Below are 9,354 nucleotides of genomic sequence, written 5' to 3' on the forward strand. Positions count from 1 at the left end.
GGGGGGGGTGTTCCAACACACTGATGACTTCCTGTTCAGTAATCCCATAGAAAATACCTCCTGCTTGTAAGCCTCCTGTATGGAGCTGCAGTTTAATCTACTTGTATGTTGCCTTCCTTGCCCCCACCCTCATCAATATGCTAATGAAAATGTCTGTTTTTACTACATACCTCATTTTAGACCAGTGATGTCACTACTGGGACTCTGTGCAATGCAGGCAGATCATGGCTGGTGGGAGGATCTTCTCATAGTTTCCTGAAAACAGCAGACCGCCCTAGGTAACGCCCACATGTCATGCTGAGACTCCATGTTTCATAGAACTGAAATGCAGGGAATGAAAGGTGGGTGGGGGGCAGGGACAGTCAGACTAGGGAGGAAAGAGCTGGATGTGGCTGGACGTCCTCCAGCCAGGAAATGAGACGGTATGATAAGTCCACTTGAATCTCATCACTCCTCCCTGTGTACCTGGACAGAAAGAAAGCACATCACACGGGTCATGTCCCCTTTAATCTTGTCTCACAAGTATAGAGGATGATTCAGTGAGCCGCGCGTGCTGCCTATGACATCATGCGGTCTGGATGCTGTTTCTCTATGTGCGGCTCTGTTTAGTTTTCCTTGTCACTTCTTCATGTCTTCTTGGTTTAGACCACCCGGACTTGTTATTGTTAGTATTTTCACATGCAGACTGTGCAATGAGGTGACCCGGAGACTCAACATAGCCGGCTGATTGGACTTGGCAAGTTAAGTCCGTGTCTTCAAGCTTCGTAGGGCCAACAGTAGCTGCTGAAGAACTACAAGTCACAGAGCAACCTATCAGCTGTTCTCAGTATGCTGGCAGTCTATGGATCCTCTTCCATCACACACATCAGAGTGCAGAGCTGCATGGGGGATGTCAGTGGTGTGTGGGATCATTGTACGGAGGACACCATAGGACATATCATGGTGGGTTCCGGGAACTTACCGGTCTGTAGCAATAAGATTCTGCTTTACGGCTTGGACACAATGGGCCACACAGACATGGAGTCTGCCAGTGATGTCAATGCAAATACTTGATGTCTGGGTGTCATGATGACCCTCCGGCTTCACTATTTCTGTCATTTATCCACAACAATGATGTATGCTTTGTCTGGGTCAGGGCCTCGCAAATCCAGACAAGGTCAGGCAGCTATTGTTGTCAAAAGGAGATCAGCAATGACGGCCTCCATACTTCTCCCATGACAGGTTTACCCTAACACGTCTCAAGGTGTTAGAAAGACTGGGGAGGGGCACATTCAAGATCCAGGGCAGGATGTTACCCTCCCTGTATCCCTAACACTAACCCTCCCTCTATCCCCAACACTAACCCTCCCTGTATCCCCAACACTAACCCTCCCTGTATCCCTAACACTCACCCTCCCTGTATCCCCAACACTAACCCTCCCTGTATCCCCAACACTAACCCTCCCTCTATCCCTAACACTAACCCTCCCTGTATCCCCAACACTAACCCTCCCTGTATCCCTAACACTAACCCTCCCTGTATCCCCAACACTAACCCTCCTTGTATAGGTGCCCATACACTGCACGATTCTCGTACGAGAATCGCAGGAAATCCCGCGATCGTACGAGAATCGTGCAGTGTATGGAAGGCGTGCGAGCGTTTCTACTGTACGGTCGCACGTCTTCCATCGAACCAGCAGGCTAGAAAACCCGTTGGGAATCGTACGATTCTCGGCGAGTTAGTGGCCTGCTGGTTCGACAACTGCCGAACGGGCCGGTGTGCGCACGCGCACACTGCCCGTGTGCAGTCATCGCAAGCCCGCCCCTCATTGCAGTCATCTTAAACCCGCCCCTCAGGGGGGCGGGCTTGCGATGATCGAGAGTACGATCTGCCTATCCAAGATGGGCAGATCGTATGTTTTTTTAAGTACTTTACAACCATCGCAAGACTAAGGTCTTGCGATGGTTGTACAGTGTATGGCCACCTTTACCCTAACACTTACCCTCCCTGTAACCCCAACACTAACCCTCCCTGCATCCCAAACACTAACCCTCCCTGTACCCTAACATTAACCCTAACACCCACCCTCCCTGTAACCCCAACACTAACCCTCCCTGTAACCCCAACACTAACCCACTCTGTAATCCCAACACTAACCCTCCCTGTAACCCCAACACTAACCCCCCCTGTAACCCCAACACTAACCCTCGCTGTAACCCTCCTTGTATCCCTAACACAACACTAACCCTCCTGTAACTCCAACACTAACCCTCGCTGTAGCCCTAACACTAACCCTCCCTGTAACCCCAACACTAACCCCTCCTGTAACCCCAACACTAAACCTCCCTGTAACCCCAACACTAACCCTCCCTGTAACCCCAACACTAACCCTCCCTGTAACCCCAACACTAAACCTCCCTGTAACCCCAACACTAACCTTCCCTGTAACCCCAACACTAACACTCCCTGTAACCCCAACACTAAACCTCCCTGTAACCCCACCACTAACCTTCCCTGTAACCCCAACACTAACACTCCCTGTAACCCCAACACTAAACCTCCCTGTAACCCCAACACTAACCTTCCCTGTAACCCCAACACTAACACTCCCTGTAACCCCAACACTAAACCTCCCTTGTTTTCATTTTTCATCCTCCATATAAACAAACTTTATTGTACCATAACATTCCAGCGCTGAGCGCCAACCTTCCCGCTCCGTATATTATCACACTGAACACTGAAGACATTCTTGCACCTATTTAGAATTGAGCAAATCACAGACATGGAAGGAGAAATCTCTGCGCTGAAACCAGATGATCCGTTTTTATAACACCGTTTGATTCATTTTGCTCCATTTATGGAGTTTGGCGATTTGTAATCCGTGAAATGATGTTATTAACTCTTCACCGTCCACTTATCTCCAACAATCACCCCGCTGGGCTTCTCACTATCTGTACGGAGAGCCAACATCTAAACAGAATAATGATTGGAAAGTCTTATCTCCATAAGCCACTCAAGGTGACTCTGTTTACTGAACCTAATGAAGCGTCAGTTGTGTGCGAGGAGGAAACGAGGAGCTAATTACAGGCTGATTATCAGTAAACAGCCCGGGTCCTCTGTTTGTTTTTACTTAGTGCCACTAATGAAGACGCTCCCTTTATGTTCCAGCGTTCACACGTCTTCACTGACAATTGTGTAACTTTATAATAAGTATGCAGGCGAGCGAGCGATCAGAAGGAACGTTGTTATCTTCTCCGCACTGAACGTTTTCCTTCACACTGATACATTGCTGTCTATAGCTGAACAGCCATGCAGGGGTGTCCCGAGGCTTGGTGTCACCCGGAGCAGAGACTGAGTCACACCCTGCCGTGACGTCATTGCGCGTGACATCACCACGCGCGTGCACCATGATGTCATAGATAGTACATGGTCCCCTCGCATTCCTGACCGTGTGAATCCCTTCAAGAATTGGGTGCTGCGGTAGTCAACGGGTGGCAGCCGTAACAATCGTGAGCTAAAGCAGAGCTAAAGCATCGATGCACGTCAATAAATAGACGTATTTTGCAAATGATGTCATCACGCATGCACGGCCATCTTATGGACACCTGCCGGTGGCCATCTTGGTGATGGAAGCCAACAGAGTGAGGAGGGGACGTTCACCCGGCGGGATAAGGTATGCTGCTGGGTCCCCTCCTCTCCCCTGAAACTTTTGGGCTCTCGGTCCATGACCGAGTGCCCGACTTTTCATAGGGGGTGACACCAATATGACTGTCATTCATTTTGGTGTCACCCCTCCAATGGTATCACCCAGGTGTGGGCCACACCCACTGCACCCCCCTTGTGACGCCAGTGCAGCCATGGATCCTTTTTAAAGGTAAAGTCCACTTTTTAGAAAAAAAATAATAAAAGTGCACTTCTTCATAAAATAAAATAAAATAGAATGTGTTATTTTGTTGCTTGGAGCCAGTAAAGCTTTGCAACCATTATCAGTGGATGGCGGGTGCAACGCTCGGGCTCTTGCAGATTCTTCCACCCATCCATGTCTGTACCTCGGTATGGACATTCAGTAACATGGACGGGAGGACGAATGAATGGACTACAACTGCGGTGATATCAGGGTGATTGTATTACACTGAGAACTACAAGTCCTGCTGCTGCAGTGACTGATGGGACTTGTAGTTAATCCCAATAGCATTAGTAACCTGCACTCCATACAGCGCTTAAACCATATGAAATAGCTGTTGGTGCTCGAAGTGACAACACGGATGGCGCCGTGCCGCAGTCCAATAGATGATAGAAAGTCACCAGCACTCACTTGTAATGTGCAAGAAGCATTAACGCTTTTATTGATGCGTCACATGCGTCATAGAGCCAACGTTTCAATGTCGCCTTGAGGAAGGGATCCTGCGCGGCCCAGAAACGTTGTCTCTATGACGCATCAATAAAAGTGCGTATGCTTCTTGCACATTACAAGTGAGTGCTGGTGACTTTCTATCATCTACTGTAGTTGATCCATTCACAGATCCTGTCAAAGGATCTGTGAATGGATGATGTGGCTGTGTGGGCGGAGCCATGCAGAGCCACTCCATTTTTAAAGAATAACAGCCTGCAGGGAGAGGAGCCCCAAGATTCCGATAGAGACACATTTTTAATAGCGTGGGAAGGGTGAGATATTCCGGCAGTCTTATTATTAATGTCCATGCCTTCCTGTGTTAGTGACAACCGCAATCCTCAGTCCTTGTACGGGTGTCACAGGGACAGAAAGTGGGGGGGAAATCTTCCCAATAGGGTTGCATAGAGAAATAATGAAAAGACAGAAATGTTGACTTTCCTAGAAGGCTCTTGAGAGGAGTACTGAGGAAGGGTGCTGTGATGTTGTCAGGAAGCTATGCACAGCCAGAAAAAAATAATCCAATATCTTCTCATCAGGAGTCCCGTGGTTGTTCCTTTTGCCTATTGCATGTGTGGGGCCCATTTGTTTGAATGTGAGAGTGCAAGATGACATATGTTCAATGAAACTGTTTGTACTCGTATGCTGGTCCCGGTCTTTGGGGTAACTGCTTTTGTTCAGCGATGCTCGATCTCTGAATGTCTTTTTTTTCTATATGCATATTTGGTTAGAAGTCCGTGTGGATGAGCGTTTAACTCAATGAAAGGGTTACACTTAGTGGATTCGGATCTCTGGAGAACTTTGTTTTTTCCGTATCCAAGCTATGCACAGCCCCCTGCCGGCCCCTCCCACCAGCCATGATCTGCCTGCATTGTTTAGAGAAGAACAAAGACTCAGTGAGGACATCAATGGCTCTACAACAAGATATGTCATGGAAAGGTTTTATGTAAAAATGTCATTAGCATGTTTGTTGAGGAGGAGAGGAAGGAACCAGGGAAGGCAAAATATAAGACAATTAAACTTGAAATCTTTTGTGTTTGTGACTTTATTTTCTGCTGCACAGAGTCATCAAGTTGACCCGTTTGCCGCCAGACATGGTGGAGAACAGCGAACCTCTACAAGTGGTGAGGTATAACAAGGGAGGACATTACCACGCTCACATGGACAGCGGCCCCGTGTTCCCGGAGACGGCGTGCACCCACACTAAACTGATCACCAATGAATCGGCTGCTTTTGAAACCTCCTGTCGGTAAGCTGAGTCTTCTTTGTCATTTGGGACTGACGGCTTTATTTTTGGGGGGTGTTTCGGAATGAGTGAACCCTGTGACTGCGTGATGACATCGCTAATTGCTTGAAATAGACGAGAGCTCTTAGCAACCTGTGACCCGCCCAGCTCACTGACATCGTTGGTTTCCAGGGAGCTGAGTGGGACTCTCTGGTTGGCATCCCGCCGAGCTCCTGACAACTAGTGATGTCAGTGAACTGGGCGGGACAGAGAGCAGCTGACAGGATGGCTCTCTGTCCGGTGCAACACAGCCACCTGTCCCACCGCATCCGCCGCAAAGCACCTTTACCCCCGCCCCACATTATCAGCGCCTCCCCCTGCACTCTTAACTAGGCATGGACCGATACCAGTTTTCCAGTAACGAGTAGTGATACTTTGGTTTCGGTACTCGTCGATACCGAGTACTGATACCGGTGCTTCCGCTGGCATGGAGCCGGCTTCCTGGGCAATCTGATTGCACGAGAATCTGGCTCCATGTTGTCTGGCCAACTTGATTGTGCTTGCTTGGGAAACCGGCTTCCCAGCCAATCAGCATTGAGCCGGGAAGCCGGCTCGATGCTGATTGGCTGGATGGGAAGCCGGCTTCCCTGCTTGGAGCTGGCTTCCCGGCCAATCAGGAAGCTGGGAGGCGGGTCACTACTCGTCACCCAGCTTCCTTATCGCACGGGAAGCTGGCACCATGTTCCCCTACGGCACTGCCGGTCAGAGGAAATCTTCCAGAATTCCAAAATCTCTCACAAAGTGGATCTGTTAATGGGTTCTTTGGATTCTCATACAAGTTCACTATTGTGCTGCAGAAATTAAAATATGTAAAGAGAAGACACACAATGCTAATTGGATAGAATTAGTGGCATACAGTATATTGTATCTACATCGGGGTGACAGGTTCTCTTTGAAATATAAATTGCAATGATAAAAGGTTTGTGGAGCTGAAGTGGGGACATCATTGTGCGGTTATGAACTATAGTCTGTCAGCGTTCTGCCCCCAACATTACACAATGTCATACTGGCTGTTCTGATGACACGAGTTTGATTTTTAGGTATGTGACCATTCTTTTTTACCTGAACAATGTTACTGGTGGAGGAGAGACCACATTTCCAGTCGCCGACAACCGCACCTATGAGGAGATGGTGAGTCACATTTTCTTTGTTATGCCAATAGAGAGTTTCTCAATTGACTTTTGTCGAAGGAGTAAAAAATTGTCAGCCGACCAGTGACTGAGGCTTATCAACTGCAGTCACTGTTGAGGCATCCTGACTGCCACGGGTGCCAGCTTTCAGAATGCAATAGCCAGAAAGCTGGGAATAGCAGGGAAGATTCCTCCATCCACACTGTTTGCTTGCTGTGCTGAACGTGAGAAATCTAACTGTGTATGGCCAGCTCTTGAGTTCAGAGTGGCTGAATCTCCCCTTCAGAAGAGATCAAATTCGGGATGCACTGATACTGTTTTTTTGATATCGGGTACCGATATTTTTGTTATCAGTACTCACGGATACTGAGTACTTATACCAGCGTCCCGAGGTAGCGTGGACCCAGCTTTCCGACCAATCAGGAAGCCAAGTGGTAGGTCATGACCCGCCGCCTTGCTTCCTGATTGCCTGGGAAGCTGGCTTCACGCTGCCTCATGACCTGCCGCCGGGCTTCCTGATTGGTCAGGAAGCCAGGCTGCCTTGCAGTGTCACTAGGCAGCATGAAGCCGGCTTCCTAGCGAATTAGGAAACCGGAAAGGTGGGTCATGACCCGCCCCCCAGCTTCCTGATTGGCCGGGAAGCCGGCTCCATGCTCCCTTGCGACACTGCCGGTCAGAGGGAATCTCTGGTATCGGGGCAAGTATCGGGGTATTTGGGCGGGTAAGAATACTCGTCCAAATGTTCAGTATCGGCACCGATACCAGTATCGGTATGGGTGCATCCCTAGCCCAAATGCCTGGGTATCTGGTCACATGACCTGTGGTATACTAGACCATGGTTCCTGATTGTTGTGCTTTATTTGGGGAGTCAGCTACACATGTTATCAGGGGCAGGTTCATTCTGATAGCAGATGTGGTGTAAAGTCATGTGAAATTGATAGGAAAGGTGTGCAAAATAATTGTCCGTCAAGATCCATTTTACTTTTGCAGGCTCTTAAAATTTTTGTTGGGTCCAATGGCAATTGTTCGGTTCTGGTTCTTTCCACCAGGATGCTTTATGTACACCTGGGCCTACAGGATGCTTTATGTACACCTGGGTCTACAGGATGCTTTATGTACACCTGGGCCTACAGGATGCTTTTAAAGGGTAACTATGGTCAAAAACTAAAAATAAAGATGTATTTCCATATTGAGTTTTCCCCGAGGGTTCTCACTCTCCCCGTTGCATTATCCATTTCCATCCTCTCATCGTGAATGCAGCTGGCATGGTGAGCTTCCAATTGTGGGAATTGTTGGCTCTTGTCACCATTTACCTTTCAACACCAAAGAACCAACCCAGATCTATTTTATGGGCGGACTGACCCTTGAAAATTGAAGTTTTGTTTTGTTTTGGGGGTTTTTTTTGCTACCAAAATGTTATGTCTCTTTCGTTTCAGTCTTTAATCCAGAATGACATTGATCTGAGAGATACGAGGAAACATTGTGACAAGGGGAACCTGAGAATTAAACCCCGGCAAGGAACGGCTGTCTTCTGGTACAATTATCTGTCCGATGGCAAAGGTACCCCATTGTGATATTACATTCAACAGATGCACGAGCACAAGATATGATCGGCTGCTTGCTGATGTTCAGGCAGCTGCTATGGGGCCTGGGGGTGGAAGGGGGCCCAATTAGGTTGTTAAGGCAAATTAAACATAGAACATGTGAAGATAATACAGTACTATATCATTAAGAGTTGGTGTTAAAGTATACAGTGTAGAGACGACTTTAGATGCACAAGAAGAGTCTTTGGGATCTTGGCATTGTTCCTCACAGAGAGGTCTGTAGAGGGGCCCCATCACATTTTTTCTATGGGGCCCTGTGATCTGAAGTTTTTGTATGGCCCTGAGACGGCCCATTGGTAATAATTAGTGAGTTAACAGGTAATCCATTTAAAACAACTTTCCATTCTTTTGTTAGACTGAAGGTCTTCTCCACCACCACCAATCACAGTTTGTCTTTTCCTTCAGGCTGGATGGGGGATGTGGATGAATTTGCTCTACATGGAGGCTGCCTGGTGACAGAAGGTACGAAATGGATCGCCAACAACTGGATCAATGTTGATCCCAACAAGACCCGCCAGCTCTGGTTCCAGCAAGAGATGGCTCGCTACACCAAAGACGACAATGAGAAACAGAAGGAGTGGACGGTTGACAAGTCTTACAGGGACATGCACGTCGACCTATGACCAGGAGATCAGATGAGGGCGTAGAGTGCCACCATCGCTTGCCCGGTCATTTCAGTGTCCTCCGCTTCTTGTTCCTCTTTCAGGTTTGTTGAGGATTGGATAACGGCAACCGCATGTGCGCACCAAACCGCGAATAGCCATCCCACGCCGCAGGGGTGCGTAGAACGTACCACCGTCGGCTCTGGTGGTATAGGAAGAGTGGACTGAGCGCTGAGGATTACGTAAGACCGCGGACGTTTTCTTGTGTCCATTTAATTGCATCATGGGAGAGGAGATTCTCAGAGCCGGCCAATCAGTGCTTAGCGTTTTTTTTTTTTTTTAGCATGAGACAGAGACACATAT

The 9,354-nt window shown here is 48.3% G+C and overlaps 1 protein-coding gene across 1 annotated transcript in view; it reads left to right on the forward strand.

The window, feature by feature from the left end:
• Nucleotides 1-9,032, forward strand: part of P4HTM (prolyl 4-hydroxylase, transmembrane) — a 36,323-nt gene extending 27,291 nt beyond the window's left edge. The window contains exons 6-9 of the mRNA XM_018576138.1: nucleotides 5,434-5,619; nucleotides 6,696-6,786; nucleotides 8,222-8,345; nucleotides 8,795-9,032. Coding sequence (XP_018431640.1) covers nucleotides 5,434-5,619; nucleotides 6,696-6,786; nucleotides 8,222-8,345; nucleotides 8,795-9,012 — 619 coding nt within the window. The 3' untranslated portion in view covers nucleotides 9,013-9,032. The remainder of the gene's footprint in view (nucleotides 1-5,433; nucleotides 5,620-6,695; nucleotides 6,787-8,221; nucleotides 8,346-8,794) is intronic.
• The last annotated feature ends 322 nt before the right edge of the window (nucleotides 9,033-9,354 follow it).

This window comes from Nanorana parkeri, unplaced genomic scaffold, assembly GCF_000935625.1.
Source record: "Nanorana parkeri isolate BGI_ZX_2015 unplaced genomic scaffold, ASM93562v1 scaffold56, whole genome shotgun sequence".
NCBI lineage: Eukaryota > Metazoa > Chordata > Amphibia > Anura > Dicroglossidae > Nanorana > Nanorana parkeri.